Source organism: Balaenoptera physalus (assembly GCF_965194825.1).
Source record: "Balaenoptera physalus genome assembly, chromosome: X".
Taxonomy (NCBI): domain Eukaryota; kingdom Metazoa; phylum Chordata; class Mammalia; order Artiodactyla; family Balaenopteridae; genus Balaenoptera; species Balaenoptera physalus.
In genome coordinates, this window is record NC_138903.1 from 1054603 (window position 1) to 1072643 (window position 18041).

Genomic DNA, 18041 nt, shown 5'->3' on the forward strand with positions numbered 1-18041 from the left:
CTTCCCGGCTCAGGGCTCGAACCCGTGTCCCCTGCATTGGCAGGAGGATTCTTTTTTTTTTTTTTCCAGTTTTTTTTTTTTAATCAGCCATCAATTTTATACACATCACTTTATACATGTCAATCCCAATCGCCCATTTCAGCACACCACCATCCCCACCCCACCGCTGTTTTCCCCCCTTGGTCTCCATATGTTTGTTCTCTACATCTGTGTCTCAACTTCTGCCCTGCAACCCGGTTCATCTGTACCATTTTTCTAGGTTCCACATACATGTGTTAATATACGATATTTGTTTTTCTCCTTCTGACTTACTTCACTCTGTATGACAGTCTCTAGACCCATCCATGTCTCAACAAATGACTCAATTTCGTTCCTTTTTATGGCTGAGTAATATTCCATTGTATATATGTACCACAACTTCTTTATCCATTCGTCTGTCGATGGGCATTTAGGTTCCTTCCATGACCTGGCTATTGTATATAGTGCTGCAATGAACATTCGGGTGCATGTGTCTTTTTGAATTACGGTTTTCTCTGGGTATATGCCGAGTAGTGGGATTGCTGGGTCATATGGTAATTCTATTTTTAGTTTTTTAAGGAACCTCCATATTGTTCTCCATAGTGGCTGTATCAATTTACATTCCCACCAACAGTGCAGGAGGGTTCCCTTTTCTCCACACCCTCTCCAGCATTTGTTTTTTGTATATTTTCTGATGATGCCCATTCTAACTGGTGTGAGGTGATACCTCGTTGTAGTTTTGATTTGCATTTCTCTAATAATTAGTGATGTTGAGCATCTTTTCATGTGCTTCGTGGCTGTCTGTATGTCTTCTTTGGAGAAATGTCTATTTAGGTCTTCTGCCCATTTTTGGATTGGGGTGTTTGTTTCTTTAATTTTGAGCTGAATGAGCTGTTTATATATTTTGGAGATTAATCCTTTGTCCGTTGATTCATTTTCAAATATTTTCTCCCATTCTGAGGGTTGTCTTTTCGTCTTGTTTATGGTTTCCTTTGCTGTGCAAAAGCTTCGAAGTTTCATTAGGTCCCATTTGTTTATTTTTGTTTTCATTTCCATTACTCTAGGAGGTGGATCAAAAAAGATCTTGCTGTGATTTATGTCAAAGAGTGTTCTTCCTATGTTTTCCTCTAAGAGTTTTATAGTGTCCAGTCTTACATTTAGGTCTCTAATCCATTTTGAGTTTATTTTTGTGTATGGTGTTAGGGAGTATTCTAATTTCATTCTTTTACATGTAGCTGTCCAGTTTCCCCAGCACCACTCATTGAAGAGACTGTCTTTTCTCCATTGTATATTCTTGCCTCCTTTGTCATAGATTAGTTGACCATATGCGTGTGGGTTTATCTCTGGGCTTTCTATCTTGTTCCATTGATCTATGTTTCTGTTTTTGTGCCAGTACCATATTGTCTTGATGACTGTAGCTTTGTAGTATAGTCTGAAGTCAGGGAGTCTGATTCCTCCAGCTCCGTTTTTTTCCCTCAAGATTGCTTTGGCTATTCGCGGTCTTTTGTGTCTCCATACAAATTTTAAGATGATTTGTTCTAGTTCCGTAAAAAATGCCATTGGTAATTTGATAGGGATTGCATTGAATCTATAGATTGCTTTGGGTAGTATAGTCATTTTCACAGTATTGAGCTTTCCATTCCAATAACATGGTATATCTCTCCATCTGTTGGTATCATCTTTAATTTCTTTCATCTGTGTCTTATAGTATTCTGCATACAGGTCTTTTGTCTCCCTAGGTAGGTTTACTCCTAGGTATTTTATTCTTTTTGTTGTAGTGGTAAATGGGAGTGTTTCCTTAATTTCTCTTTCAGATTTTTCATCATTAGTGTATAGGAATGCAAGAGATTTCTGTGCATTAACTTTGTATCCTGCAACTTTACCAAATTCATTAATTAGCTCTAGCAGTTTTCTGGTGGCAGTTTTAGGATTCTCTATGTATAGTATCATGTCATCTGCAAACAGTGACAGTTTTACTTCTTCTTTTCCAATTTGTATTCCTTTTTTTTTTTTAATTTTTATTTATTATTTATTTATTATGTTTATTTTTGGCTGTGTTGGGTCTTCGTTTCTGTGTGAGGGCTTTCTCCAGTTGCGGCGAGTGGGGGCCACTCTTCATCGCGGTGCGCGGGCCTGTCACTATCGCGGCCTCTCTTGTTGTGGAGCAGAGGCTCCAGACGCTCAGGCTCAGTAGTTGTGGCTCACAGGCCCAGTTGCTCCGCAGCATGTGGGATCCTCCCAGACCAGGGCTCGAACCCGTGTCCCCTGCATTGGCAGGCAGACTCTCAACCACTGCGCCACCAGGGAAGCCCTGTATTCCTTTTATTTCTTTTTCTTCTCTGATTTCCGTGGCTAGGACTTCCAGAACTATGTTGAATAATAGTGGTGAGTCCTTGTCTCGTTCCTGATCTTAGAGGAAATGCTTTCAGTTTTTCACCGTTGAGAATGATGTTTGCTGTGGGTTTGTCATATACGGCCTTTATTATGTTGAGGTAGCTTCCCTCTATGCCCACTTTCTGGAGAGTTTTTATCATAAATGGGTGTTGAATTTTGTCAAAAGCTTTTTCTGCATCTATTGAGATGATCATATGGTTTTTATTCTTCAATTTGTTAATATGGTGTATCACATTGATTGATTTGCCTATATTGAAGAATCCTTGCATCCCTGGGATAAATCCCACTTGATCGTGGTGTATGATCCTTTTAATGTGTTGTTGGATTCTGTTTGCTAGTATTTTGTTGAGGATTTTTGCATCTATATTCATCAGTGATATTGGTCTGTAATTTTCTTTTTCTGTAGTGTCTTTGTCTGGTTTTGGTATCAGGGTGATGGTGGCCTCATAGAATGAGTTTGGGAGTGTTCCTTCCTCTGCAATTTTTTGGAAGAGTTTGAGAAGGGTAAGTGTTAGCTCTTCTCTAAATGTTTGATAGAATTCACCTGTGAAGCCATCTGGTCCTGGACATTTGTTTGTTGGGAGATTTTTAATCACAGTTTCAATTTCATTACTTGTGATTGGTCTGTTCATATTTTCTATTTCTTCCTGGTTCAGTCTTGGAAGGTTGTACCTTTCTAAGAATTTGTCCATTTCTTCCAGGTTGTCCATTTTATTGGCATAGAGTTGCTTGTAGTAGTCTCTTAGGATGCTTTGTATTTCTGCGCTGTCTGTTGTAACTTCTCCTTTTTCATTTCTGATTTTATTGATTTTAGTCCTCTCCCTCTTTTTCTTGATGAGTCTGGCTAATGGCTTATCAATTTTGTTTATCTTCTCAAAGAACCAGCTTTTAGTTCTATTGATCTTTGCTATTGTTTTCTTTGTTTCTATTTCATTTATTTCTGCTCTGATCTTTATGATTTCTTTCCTTCTGCTAACTTTGTGTTTTGTTTGTTCTTCTTTCTCTAGTTTCTTTCGGTGTAAGGTTAGATTGTTTACTTGAGATTTTTCTTGTTTCTTGAGGTAGGCTTGTATAGCTATAAACTTCCCTCTTAGAACTGCTTTTGCTGCATCCCGTAGGTTTTGGGTCGTCGTGTTTTCATTGTCATTTGTCTCTAGGTATTTTTTGATTTCCTCTTTGATTTCTTCAGTGATCTCTTGGTTATTTAGTAATGTATTGTTTAGCCTCCATGTGTTTGTGTTTTTTACGTTTTTTTTCCCTGTAATTCACTTCTAATCTCATAGTGTTGTGGTCAGAAAAGATGCTTGATATGATTTCAATTTTCTTAAATTTACTGAGGCTTGATTTGTGACCCAAGATGTGATCTATCCTGGAGAATGTTCCATGCGCACTTGAGAAGAACGTGTAATCTGCTGTTTTTGGATGGAATGTCCTATAAATATCAATTAAATCTATCTGGTCTATTGTGTCATTTAAAGGTTCTGTTTCCTTATTTATTTTCAGTTTGGATGATCTGTCCATTGGTGTAAGTGAGGTGTTAAAGTCCCCCACTATGATTGTGTTACTGTCAATTTCCTCTTTTATAGCTGTTGGCAGTTGCCTTATGTATTGAGGTGCTCCTATGTTGGGTGCATATATATTTATAATTGTTATATCTTCTTCTTGGATTGATCCCTTGATCATTATGTAGTGTCCTTCCTTGTCTCTTGTAACGTTCTTTATTTTAAAGTCTATTTTATCTGATATGAGTATAGCTACTCCAGCTTTCTTTTGATTTCCATTTGCATGGAATATCTTTTTCCATCCCCTCACTTTCAGTCTGTATGTGTCCCTAGGTCTAAAGTGGGTCTCTTGTAGACAGCATATAAATGGGTCTTGTTTTTGTATCCATTCAGCAAGCCTGTGTCTTTTGGTTGGAGCATTTAATCCATTCACGTTTAAGGTAATTATCGATATGTATGTTCCTATGACCATTTTCTTATTTGTTTTGGGTTTGTTTTTGTAGGTCCTTTTCTTCTCTTGTGTTTCCCACTTAGAGAAGTTCCTTTAGCATTTGTTGTAGAGCTGATTTGGTGGTGCTGAATTCTCTTAACTTTTGCTTGTCTGTAAAGCTTTTGATTTCTCTATCAAATCTAAATGAGATCCTTGCCGGGTAGAGTAATCTTGGTTGTAGGTTCTTCCCTTTCATCACTTTAAGTATATCATGCCACTCCCTTCTGGCTTGTAGAGTTTCTGCTGAGAAATCAGCTGTTAACCTTATGGGAGTTCCCTTGTATGTTATTTGTCGTTTTTCCCTTGCTGCTTTCAATAATTTTTCTTTGTCTTTAATTTTTGCCACTTTGATTACTATGTGTCTCGGCGTGTTTCTCCTTGGGTTTATCCTGTATGGGACTCTCTGCGCTTCCTGGACTTAGGTGGCTATTTCCTTTCCCATGTTAGGCAAGTTTTCGACTATAATCTCTTCAAATATTTTCTCTGGTCCTTTCTCTCTCTCTTCTCCTTCTGGGACCCCTATAATGCGAATGTTGTTGCGTTTAATGTTGTCCCAGAGGTCTCTTAGGTTGTCTTCATTTCTCTTCATTCTTTTTTCTTTATCTGTTCTGCAGCAGTGAATTCCACCATTCTGTCTTCCAGGTCACTTATCCGTTCTTCTGCCTCAGTTATTCTGCTCTTGATTCCTTCTAGTGTAGTTTTCATTTCAGTTATTGTATTGGTCATCTCTGTTTGTTTGTTCTTTAATTCTTCTAGGTCTTTGTTAAACATTTCTTGCATCTTCTCGATCTTTGCCTCCATTCTTTTTCCGAGGTCCTGGATCATCTTCACTATCATTATTCTGAAATCTTTCTCTGGAAGGTTGCCTATCTCCACTTCATTTAGTTGTTTTCCTGGGGTTTTCTCTTGTTCCTTCATCTGGTATATAGCCCTCTGCCTTTTCATCTTGTCTATCTTTCTGTGAATGTGGTTTTTGTTCCACAGGCTGCAGGATTGTAGTTTTTCTTGCTTCTGCTGTCTGCCCTCTGGTGGTTGAGGCTGTCTAAGAGGCTTGATGGGAGGCTCTGGTGGTGGGTAGAGCTGACTGTTGCTGTGGCGGTCAGAGGTCCATAAAACTTTTCGGCAGGCGGATCCTTAACCACTGCGCCACCAGGGAAGTCCTTAATGTTGATTTCTAAAACCATTGTATTAAAATATATTGAATCTCAATGACCCAGTTTTGGGGCCCCTTAAATTTTGTGCGCACAGGCAGTGCCTCACCCTGATCTTAACCCTAATCCCACCCCTGGGGAGTCTTCCTCTTACTTCTTGGAGATACATGATCAGTGTTACTTTGGTGCCTCATTTGGAAAATGGGTGAAGAAGCAGACTTTGGAGGTTGGGGGAATTAAGTGAAATACTACTTTATTATGTGCTGTTACCCCGTTGAGGTTGGGTGTCTGCGATTGGTCCCCAAGGGCAGCTGGTAGAAGGTGCAGGCATGTCGACCTTCATTCCTGGGTCTGCATTCTCTCCAGGCTGTAGGCAAACGGACGCCTGACCGAATTTGGCCCTTGGGCCGTAGTTTTCTAAGAAAAACCCCTGTCTTTCTTCATTGAGTGGAAGAAAATCCATTTGGAGGAACCTCCTTCTCGGTGCCCTATCTCATGGGGGAATATTCTGGGGTCCATATTTCCTGGGATACTCAGCACAAGGAAGAGAACCAGGGGATAGCCTCTGTGTCATCCAAGACATCCTCCCCAATTCCCGTGAATCTGCAGAGTCTGGACCACACAGGTCAGCTGAGGTAACCCTGTACGGCTCAGGGCTATCCAAGCTCTCTTCCCACATTGATACTTCTTGCAGGAAAAATGGTAGGAGAGTTAAGTGCTGGCCACCACCTACAGGTAAGAGTCTCTCTTCGGCATTTTTATTCAGTCAGGGAAACACATATGGACCTTGTTTGTCCAGTTTGACTCATCGGAATGGAGCTTCTGATGCATTGCCTGGGACCTCCTGAAATCCATGGCTTAAAGGATGCTGTCTGTTTACACGGAACTTTCGGGAAAAAAATAAAAATAAAACCATTGTCCAGATCTGATGGAGGGAAAGGGGCCCCCAAACATCGTTCAGAATGGTCCTGTCTTCACTGAGATTTCTTTTTGTTCAGGGGCTGCAGCTGGGAAGATCTGGGGAAACCTCGGTCCATACAGGTGGCCTGTCCCCGCTGGGTGTTGGTGTGGTCCAACGGGATTGAGATGCAGGCTGACCCCAGGGCGCTCGCCTTAGGTTACAGGAGATTTCTTTAAAGACCGCCTTCCGGAGCCGGATCTGTGCATCCTGGCCAGGGTCCTGCATGACTGGACTGGTGAGAAGTGCTCACACCTGCTGGGGAGTACCTACCAGGCCTGCAAGACAGGTAGGAGGTAGGGCTGCGTGTCGCTGTGTTGGCAACTCGGGGCAGGGTTGGCAGACTCTCCTTGGGATGCTGGGGACTGAGTTCATGTCACAGGTAAGGGGCGTCATCCAACCCAATGGCTCTCCTTCCGCATCAGTAATTAAAACCGACCAAAAAATGGCATTGATAACCATTCTGCAGCGTATCCCAATGAAAGATGGAGATAGCCGCTGTGTGCGAGGGGGACAGTATCCTGTGAGGTCACCATCCTGAGGGTCCATGAGGACGTGGGCACAGCCGCTGTGTGCGAGGGGGACAGTATCCTGTGAGGTCACCATCCTGAGGGTCCATGAGCACGTGGGCACAGCCCCTGTGTGCGAGGGGACAGTATCCTGTGAAGTCACCATCCTGAGGGTCCGTGAGGACGTGGGCACAGCCGCTGTGTGTGATGGGGACAGTATCCTGTGAGGTCACCATCCTGAGGGTCCATGAGGACGTGGGCACAGCCTCTGTGTACGAGGGGGACAGTATCCTGTGAGGTCACCATCCTGAGGGTCCATGAGGACGTGGGCACAGCTTCTGAGTGTGATAAGGTGACAGTCCCAGCCGAGTGCTGAAGGTTTCCTTGCTTTCGGGACATCACCACGTCTCAGGCTTTTGAATTGCTTCTCCCTCTCCCAGATCGTCCATTTTCCCCAGAAACTGTGGTTCTGTTAGTGGGGAATCATTTTCAGAGGCAGGGTTGCCATTGCTGGGAGGGCAGTGTTTCTAGACCCCTTCCGTGGAGACAGCTAGGAAATGGATTGAACACGCTGAATTATTCACATTTCCATCCATAGGGGCATTACCGGGCAGTTACTCAGTTTGTATAACTTTGTCCGCGTGTGGCGTCCTACACCTGGAACCCTGTTCCTAAGATCATCAATACTACTTGCTTGCCTTGTCCTGCTGTGTGCATGACGTCATTCCAAAGGAGCAAAACCGAGGTTACTACAAACAAGGGAACTGCCAGGCGGTGCTGTGTCTTGTCTGCAGTTCTTCTGTTTAGAATATCCACGAATTGGTGCCTCCACGGTCACAGAAACTATGGTTGTCGCCCGGAGGTGATGTTGCCAATCGAATCACAGCCTTCTCATGGCCTTTGGTTTGCTTCCAGTGTTTAGGGCTTGCCTTTGCTTTTTATGTGTTAATTCTTGGATGACTAACACATTTGCATGATTCAAAAACCAAATGCTGATGAAAGGTACATGCAGAGAAGTCCAGCTTGTAATCTGACCCCCTCACGCATATTTCTCCCCAGCTCTTTTAGGAGAGATGATTTATGCTCTTTTTTTAAAAAAAAAAAATTACAAAAATAAATAAATAAAGCCGCCATGTCTCCTGGGTGAAGCCACGCCCGGGAGGGACCTGGCACCGGGGCCGCTGCCCACAGCATCCACGGTCACCCTGCCCCTCACCCGCCTTGTCTCTGATATCCAAACGCAGCACCTGCCGGTTTGCATATTTCTCTGGATGGCCAGAACTCTGCAAGGGAAGCCATCGATGATGCTGAAGCCAGGGGCAGCCCTCGGAAGCAGGAGGAGCATGGCTTTGCAGGTCTGGAATTTCTACCCAGCAGGAAGCTGACCTTGGGCACGTCACCTACCTTATCTGCACCCTCACCCTTCAAATTTAACAGATGGGACTGGGTAATCTCTAAAGTTTGTCTTAAATGCCCTGTGATTCTTTGAATATGTCCAACCAATGCCTCTCAGCTGGGGTGATCTTGCCCCCCGCCCCCGGTTGGGGACACACCTGGCAGTGTCTGGAGTCGTCTTGGGCTGTCTCGCTGGACTGAAGGATGCTGCTGGCCGCTGGTGACTGGGTACCAGGGTTGCTGCACAACACGCCACAGCACACAGGGTACCCCACATCTGAGAGTGGCCCAGCAGCCCCTGACGCCCACAGTGCCGGGCTCGAGAGACTGGGTCAGGATGTGGTCACACTGCAGCTTCCCCGATCCTCGTGGCCGTGACGACAGGACTGGTTCTTAGGGGTGCGTTGATTTCTTAAAAGTCCTCCTGAGCCGAGGGCTCTGGGAGGGTCACGCTGTCTTCGTGGGGGTAGGAAGAGAAACAGGACCTTCTTCAGAAGATGATGGAAAGCCAGCTGCTGGTCCCAGACTGTGCTCCCCAGCGTTGGTCCAGCTCCGTGGCCTGGGGAGGGGCCGTGTGGACTCAGCAGGGAGGACCCTCCAGGGTGCCAGGAATCACCTGCTCTGGCTTCTTCCCAAATACCTCTCAGGACAGCCTGGAGCCTTGGAGGCAGACATCCTCCTGTTGCCACGGCGACGCTGGACCACTTGGGGCAGGACCGGGATGCCTGTCTGCCAGCAGATGGCGCTGTTGGGCGGTTTAATGGACGTTGGCTCCACGGACCAGAGGAGGCTGGGGTGGCCCTAAACGGAGAAGACGCCCCCACTTTATGCCTTTGCCCCCGAAAATGTTAGGTTTCACGAAAACAAGTACCTTTTCATCATTTTCCCCCGTGAAGGGCGATTACAAAGTAAGAATAAAAGGCATCATTCTCCAGGTTCTAAGGGAGGGCACACTGCCCCCCGCCAGCACCCTGTCCCGCGGAGAGACACCCTGGGCCAGGTGGATATAAACGTACAGTAGGGCCGGCTGCATCTCTCGCAGCAGGGCCCTCGAGCCATTGCCGGAAACACCACCTCTTTCTGGAGGTTTTCTGCCCCAGTGAAGAATTTGCGTGGTCAGCGGTGATATGGAAGGCCCCGGTCAGCTTGTCTAGAAGAAAAGCTTCTGAAACACACAGCACGGCATGAACCCTTTGGATTAAAAAAACAACAACAACAACACAGTTCTTGTACAAGGTTGTCACAGAAAACGAATACCCCTTCTCTTTTGTTTCTCTGACGTATTAGCTTCCACGGGGGACGACGATGTATGCTGAACTGATGGACATTTCCCAAAGGACGTGTTTGCCACTGCCTGGGTCATTGCAATGCCTCCTGCATCCTCCAGACTTGGGGCCCCAAGTCTGCACAAAGTAGGACCCCTTTGTGTGCAGGGGCCGAACGCATCCATCCATGTAAGTTAACGGTTCCTTACAGCAGAAACTAACACAGCAGTGGAAAGTAACTATACTCCAATAAAAAGTCATTTTAAAAATTTAAAAAAGGGACTTCCCTGGCGGTCCAGCGGTTTAGACTCCGGGCTCCCAATGCAGGGGGCTCAGGTTCGATCCCTGGTCAGGGAACTGGATCCCACACGCCGCGGTGACGATCCCGCCTGCCGCAAACTAAGACCCAGCGCGGCCACATAAATAAATAAATATTTTTTTTTAATTAAAACAAAAATTGGCCTTTCTGGCTTTTTTCACTCCTGCAGAACGACCGTGTCTATGGGAAAAACATTGAAGGGAAATACGGTATTGAAGGGAGACGGCAGTAGGCACACCCAAAACGCTCCTCTTTTACAAAGCTTTCACGCCTAGGATCTCATGGGACCCCTGGGGCCGAGTGTGCAAAAATGGACTTGCCGGGCTTGTGCAAATGCATGCAGGGAGACGCTTGCGAAGGAGCAGAGACTGTCCTGTTTGGAACGATGCACCAGGGTGGGACTGTCACCCCCAACCCCTGGCCCGTGGAGACGCTGGTGATGAAACTGCGCCGGAGATGGCTTACGGGGTCCGCCAGATCCACTGGGGTTCATCTCTGGGCTGCCCTGTGCCCATGTGATTGACACCTACCTGGCTCTGTAACTGCCTGATTTCGGGGAGGGGGCATCGGCCAGTGCGTGAGAAGGGGCTGCTGCCTAGCAGGGTTTTCCTGGGTTCTTCTCCCCAAACTGAGCAGCTCTTCCCCTTGGTCTTCGAGACCTGGGGGGGGGGTGCACCCCCCCTCCCTTGGGGATTCCCCTTGGCCGAGCCCACGCTGTAGGACTGTCTCGTCTATGATCTCCAAGACGCTGACCCATGTAGGAAGGAAGCAAGTAGCTTCTTCAGTGCCAGGCTGTACAAACGGATATTATTCGGACGTTATCAGAATTGCAAAGGGCCATCCTCAGCTAGACAATACCTTGGCACCGTTTATTTTAAATTTTCTAATGTGATTCCTTAACAAATGTAAATCCATATAGTAGGGTTTTTAAAAGTATATATTTATTTATTTATGTATTTATTTGGCTGTGCCGGGTCTTAGTTGCGGCACACGGGATCTTTAGTTGCGGCATGCAGGATCTAGTTCCCCGACCAGGGATCGAACCCCCGGCTGCCGGCACTGGGAGTGCGGAGTCTTAACCGCTGGACCGCCAGGGAAGTCCCTGTGCCATATTTTAGATTCCACAGATAAGTGACATCATATGATATTTTTCTTTGTCTGACTGACTTCACTTAGTATGATCATCTCTAGGTCCATCCACGTTGCTGCAAATGGCATGATTTCATTCTTGTTTATGGCTGAGTCATATCCCGTTGTATATATGTACCACATCTTCTTTATCTCTTCTTCTGTCGATGGGCATTTAGGTGGCTTCCATGTCCTTGCTATTGTAAATAGTGCAGCTATGAACATTATTTTACTTTTTAGAATAATAAGTGATCTTCATGATGCTTATAGATGGACATGGCTACAGAATGGTTAGCTTTGGAAAAGTAGAAATTGCTTTAAAAATTTGTCATTAATAGTAAAACCATCCTCCAGATAACCTGACCCGCCACCCAAGTCCTTAAGCTACCAGCAAATCAAAACCTAATTAGTATAGGAGACTTCAGTTGGGAAAATAGATTCTAAAATTAATCATAAACAGGTTCACATCTCTCAGGATGGCTACTATCAGAAAAGACCCCAGAAAATAACAAGCATTGGTGAGGATGTAGAGAAACGTGAACACTTGTGCAATGCTGGTGAGAATGTAAAATGGTGTTGCTGCCTCAGAGAACAGAATGGAGGTTTCTCAAAGAGTTAAACACCGAACTACCATAGGATGCAGCCTTTGAGTATTTACCCAAAAGAATTGAGAGCAGAAACTCGGAGAGGTATTTGCACACCCACGTTCACTGCAGCGTTATTCACAACGGCCAAAATATGGACTGTAAATGTCCATAAACGTAAATGTTCATGCATGGGTGATGGACACACAGAATGGGGTCCATCCACACAGTGGAATATTACTCAGTCCTAAAAAAGGAGGGAAGTTCTGACGCAGGCCACAACGTGGATGGACCTTGAGGACGTGAGGCTCAGTGACACAAGGCAGTCACAGAAGGACAAATCCTGTAGGCTTCCACTTATATGAGGTCCCTAGGGGAGTCAAATCCATAGAGACAGAGCAGGAGGGTGGGTGCCTGGGGCTGGGGAGTGGGTGTTTAATGGGGACAGTTTCGGTCTGGGCAGATGAAAGAGTTCTGGAGATGACGCCGGGGATGGTTGTACAACGTGAATATACTCAAGACCACTGAGCTGTACACTTAACAATGGTCACTTTGATGTTGTGTCTTTTTTCCATCGTGAAAACAAATTCCCTATAAAGGACTGTAGGCACATTCCCCTCAGTGCAGACGCGATGACCCAGGCCGGAGAAGGAAGCTGCTGGCTTTGGAGGACAGGCGGGTAACCTGTGCAGACAGAGGACCTAGAACAGGGGACAGACAGTTCCACGTGCCCCCCCACACCCCCCCACCGGGAGCGGAAGCTGGGATTCCTGCTACCTGCCCTGGGAGAAGCAGCAGGAGCGTGGAAGGGTGGCATGGGTGTGGGTGACCCCGTCTGGCCCCTGGAGTTTCCCCTCCTTAGCAGGTGTGAGGTGGGCTCCAGGTGGGCGTACCTGCAGATGGGGGTAGGGAACGCACTCGTGGGGCAGAGCACGCCCAGTCTCCCCTCTGCAGCCAGAGCACAGGGGGAGACAAGTGCCTGTGAACCCCTGTCCCCCAGGGAGGCTGGCTCAGGGCCCCCAGGGGAGGGCACCTAGAGTGAGGAGGGGGTCCTAGCAGTGGGGGAGGGGCCACAGACAAGGTAGCGGGGGTCGCTGAGCTGCCCTGAGGAGCTGAGCCTCTGCGAGACCTGAAAGCAGGTGACCCCACCCGACTAGGTGAGAGGAACCTGCGCAGGTAGGGGTGGCGGGGGGCTGGGGGACACAGGTGTCCTGTCCCGGAAGCCGCGTCCCGGGTAGGAGCGAGCAGGTGTCCCGACGGACAGCAGGGGGCGCTCCTGCCCCATCATCCCGTCCACCTGCTCGGTCGACCCGTGGTCCCTAGCAAGTCATCACGGAGGGAAGGCTTCGATGAGTGTCTGCAAACAGATGTTCCCCTGGTGAGGCCTGCCGTGCTGACAGCTCCCCGGCCCCTTTAACACGTCTGTGCTGAGACAGCACAACCCCGGTTAGCCAGGAGGAGGCTTCCCTGTGTCCCCGCCCCTGTCTTTCCTTTCCTCTCCTCTCCACTGAGCTGCTTACCTGAGATTTCCGGGCGTGACAATTTCCGGAGAATTCGTTCGGTGGCGTCGAGAACTGGGCCACAAAGCACAGCACGGGAGCGTCCGTAGAGGGAGGGACATGGGGTCGGCTCCCTGGCTCGTTTCAGCGAATGTGATGGAAATCTGTCACCTGTGCCTTGGCCTCGCTGCTGCTTCTACCCTGCAGCCCTCTCCCTGGGCTTGCGATGGTTAGATTTTCCATCACTGGCTGTGTCATGTGAGGGCATCCGGACACCGTGGCCCGGTGGAATCCGCCTCGGGGACGCATCACAACACTTAGCGTGGGCGGCGGGGGCCGGAAGGTGGTCCTCGTCATCCACAGAAGGAGGTTGGCCTGCGGGGGGGGGGGGAACCCTCCTCCCCACCTCCCCCATGGGAAGAGACCCGAGGGGCTTTTCCAACGATGATGACCGTGCCACTTAAAGCACCTGGGCATCGCCGGGGAGACGGCACAGTGGGAAACACACGGGTGCCCTGGGCTGGCCAGGTACCTCTCCCCAAGCATCTCGGCGCCTTTGCGCTGGGGGGTGGGGTGGGGGGGAATGGGGGGGTGGGGGGGTGGCGGGGAATTGAATGTCAAGCTGGTGCAGTTCCCCAAGAAAGATGCCTGGTGGTGGCGCTCGGGGCGATCGCTCTGCCGGGGATTCTGGGTCGGAAGTGGCTTCCCATCTACTCGTGTCTGCCTTATGACTTCTAGTAATTGTCCTGCTGTTTTACGTGGAGACCGGACCAGTGTGTGACTATATGTGTTACTTCTGTAATTATACAGCATCTGTTTATACCTGGTTCTATGATATATAATCCAAGGATGGCGCCTGTCCGTAGATATCTCCGGGTCTGTATTTATGCCCCTGCGTGTGTGTCTACACCTGTGTGTGTCCGGGATGATAGGACTATATCTGTGTCTTTAATTCCTGACCACATTGCTGTCTCTGTATAATCTGAAAGCTTATTCTGTGGTCTGTCTATAAGTATAGGCAACCTATGTGTTCTAAACACAATTTTTTTTTTACAACGTTACAATTTATTCAAATACTTGGCATCTCTGTGCATTTTTTTTCCCCAACTACAGAGACACCTCATTTATTCCAGGTGGCCATGGAAAGAGGTATTCCACACGACTGAATTAAAGTCTGAATTAAACGAAAAATGTTTGAGTATAAATCTTCCTAAATTGAGTATGAATTTCCCCTACATTCTTCAATAGAGTTTGCCAATCCTCACTCAACTTTCTCTCTTTCTTTCTTTTTCTTCTTCCTTCCTTCCCCCTCTCCCTATTCTGTTTATTTCTCTCTTCTTGCTTTCTTGATTTTTTTTTTGGTTTTTAATAACACAGGGTTCAAAACACCTGATATATTTCTTTATATTCTTTTCCATGATGGTTTATCACGGGATATTGAGTAGAGTGCCCTGTGCTCTACAGTAGGACCTTGTTGTTGATCCATCCTATATATAATTGTTTGCATCTGCTAACCCCAAATTCCCAATCCTTCCCTCCCCACCACACCCGCCTTGGCAACCACAAGTCTGTTCTCTATGTCTGGCTAAACACATAATGAGATGTGTAATCTCAGGAAGCAATTTTCCCCCTTGGGATTATAGAATTATTCTAATAATGATTAATAATATTTTTTAAAGTGCTAACAGCCATATGGCACTTAGTCTGTGCAGGGCACCATCCTGCATGCTTTCCATATTTCATTCATTATTTTCATTATCAACCTCCCCCCAAGGCAGGCATCCTTATCCTCACCTTACAGATGGGGAAACTGAGGCACAGACCGTCACTGACTTGCTGGAAGTGAGCTTCAGCACTGAGCTTTGAGCCTGGGGGTGCTGGGGTCTGAGGGTCATGGGATGACCAGAAGTCACCCGATTGCTATATGGAAGAGGGATGATGTGTGGACTGTTTTAAGGGACATGTCACAGTTCTTTGTTTTTCCAAATCAAGCCAGCCTGGGCTCTGCGTCCCCATTTGAGCTTAGGTGGAAGGGGATAATGAAAATTCTGGAGTGGGGGATAATGGGGTCCTGCGGCTAAGACAGACAACTCCAGCTTTTATTTAAAGTCTATGGCCCCCAAACCTAATGTCAAGTGTGTATGGAAAGTAGATAAAAGGCTGTGGACAGAGGGATTCAGCTTCTGGTTTCTATGGAGTTGGTCCAGCACCAGAGGGACGGCTTGTGAAGCGGTACTGTGTAACCCTGGGGAATATTTTGGCCCTTTGGATGGGAAGGCACTAGTAGAAATGTTTTGTTGAAAGCGTGGTTTTCCAGGAAGGAAATAAACATCAGTGCTCTCCTGGAGAGACAATAAATGAGGTGCGGACACAAGGTCCACCCTCCCCCCGCTCCCAACCTCAGAAAATCAGGTCCTCCTGGCTCATTACCTGGGGGGAAGCTGAGTCCCCCTCTGCTTCTAGGTGGAATGGGCGAGGAGGGAGAGCCTTGGCAGCACATGGCCTTGGTGTAGACGGGAGGAAACGTTTCCGGCGGGGAAGTTGTCTGGCGTGGCTGAAGTTATGGATTAGGGGGGGAAGAGAATTTGTAAGTGGGGAAAAGAGGAAAAAGAGCCTCAGACGGGACAGCTGACATAGCAACGGAGCCAGACATGTGGGAGCGGGGTGCAGGGCACGCCCACCCAGGCTGCCCGCTGCCTGGCCCACCTGTGGCCCCCAGGGACGGGACATGCGGAGATGTCAAGGCCAGTTCTTGTATAACGTAGGCATCAGATAAATTTCAGTTACTTAATGCAAGAAACTACAAAGCTGCTTTGAAAGTGCATGGTTTTTTTCTTTATAATTTAAAACAAAAATTGAGGATTATCAATAAGAGTTAGGAAAAAGATAGTATGCTTAAAAATTGCACTTCTTGGTGATGACCACTAGTTATAATTGGTGTATTTCTTTGTTAGGCACCAAACATTTAAAAATAGACTGATCATGTCTGTTTACTATTTTATTAGGGTCTTTCCTCCACATTCTGAAACTTTCCTTAACCATGTGATTTTTGATGGCTGTGTAAGTACATTGAATTGCTTCTCTTTTGGTAGGACATTTAGGTCATTTCTGACTCTTTTCACTGTAAATAACCTATGGATGTCCTCACTCATTGAATCATTGATGGATTGATTGATTCATTCAGTAAACGGGTTCCAAGCCAGACCCCAGGCTGGGCCCCAGGAGGGGATGTGGAACCCTCAGGTGTGGTCCCTGGGGGTGATTCAGGGCTTAGACTGTTCATCCCACAGGCAGATGATAAATCCTACAGAGTGTGCCGGTCCCAGAAAGCCACCGACAGTGACACTGGTTTGATCCATATGGGCTTGAGGAATAACTCTAAAATACTGATTTCCGACTCAGCTCTGAGGACCCAAGACTCATGTATGTGGACAAACTTCCACCCAGAAAGACTGTGCCAGTCAAGTCGGAGGGACCATTGCACCGAAGAGTCCGCATTAGTCTTTATGACACGTGAAGTCTCATTTGCGTTTCTGCCATAACTAGCAGAGTTAACTTTTTACGGGATTATCGGCCCCAGGTATTTTTTTCCTCAGATGAATTCCCAGTTCCTCGACCTTGCCTTGGCTTCCGTCGTTTGCGTTGGCCTCTTCTGCTTAATTTGTCCTGTGACAAGAATCAACTCCCTTTCGGCTTTTATCGCTTTTTATGCTTTTTGAAGTAAAAGGTGACAGGTCATTTGTATGACGATAAACGTGACACTGCTTATTCTAAGAACTTTGGGAAACCGGGAGGATTTGTAAAAATAATAGGATTTGGATCCCTTCCGCCCAGAACACACCCCCGTGTGGCTTGTTCGTGCCGACGCTGGCTTTTGGGTTAAGTGCTGCTTCCCGAGCGGGGGTCCTCTCCCCATGCCAGCTGAGTAGGGCTGCCCGCCCGACCCCCATGCCCCCGCCCCCTCCTCTTTATCGGCATCATTTAGGCCCCGGGCTACATGCAGCCTTGCTGGACTTTTCCCTGTCGTGTACCGGGGACCAGGCTGCACCAAGAGGAAACCACAGGGACTTCCCTGGTGGCGCAGTGGTTAAGAATCCGCCTGCCAACGCAGGGGCACGAGTTCGAGCCCTGGTCCAGGAAGATCCCACATGCCGCGGAGCAGCTAAGCCCGTGCGCCACAACTACTGAGCCTGCGCGCTAGAGCCTGTGAGCCACAACTACTGAGTCCGTGTGCCACAACTACTGAAGCCCGCGCACCTAGAGCCCGTGCTCCGCAACAAGAGAAGCCCCCACTCGCTACAACTAGAGAAAGCCCGCGCGCAGCAGTGAAGACCCAACGCAGCCAAAAATAAATAAATTAATAAATTAATTAAAAAAGAAAAAGAAAGCGGAAACCACAGCCTTGGACCGCCGGCCGCTGCTAGCAGTCACCTTTCCCCAGGTGCGTTTTCACGTGCAGAGACACCCCACCCCCATCCCGGCTGCCCACCTCCCGAGCAGGTGCTCCACACACAGCGCTCGGTACTCCGGAAACCGTCCAAATCGTGCCCGGAGGAGACTGGCTGGACGTGACAGCCAGGTCCCGGGGCCGCCGGAGAGCAGAGTCTCCGTTGACAAGAAACGAGCCTCTCACGGAAATAACAAGTGGCTTCAAACAGCAAAAGTGAAGACACTCCCTGTGGAAGACATCAGGATGTAGAGAAAGGAAGAAAGGATCAGAAAAGCGTCCGTTACCCTCCACGCAGGGCTAATTACTGTGTGTTTCTGAGGCACTTTACCTATTGATAAATACTTGAAGGAGGGTGGGTTTCAGCTGGAAAAATATGAGT

General features: G+C 47.4%; 1 protein-coding gene across 1 annotated transcript in view; it reads left to right on the forward strand.

Moving 5' to 3' along the window:
- LOC309652460 (acetylserotonin O-methyltransferase-like) overlaps positions 1 to 9903 on the forward strand; it is a 28189-nt gene extending 18286 nt beyond the window's left edge. Inside the window, exons 6-7 of the mRNA XM_082446289.1 lie at positions 6680 to 6802; positions 7621 to 9903. Of these exons, the coding sequence (XP_082302415.1) occupies positions 6680 to 6802; positions 7621 to 7697 (200 nt within the window). The 3' untranslated portion in view covers positions 7698 to 9903. The remainder of the gene's footprint in view (positions 1 to 6679; positions 6803 to 7620) is intronic.
- The last annotated feature ends 8138 nt before the right edge of the window (positions 9904 to 18041 follow it).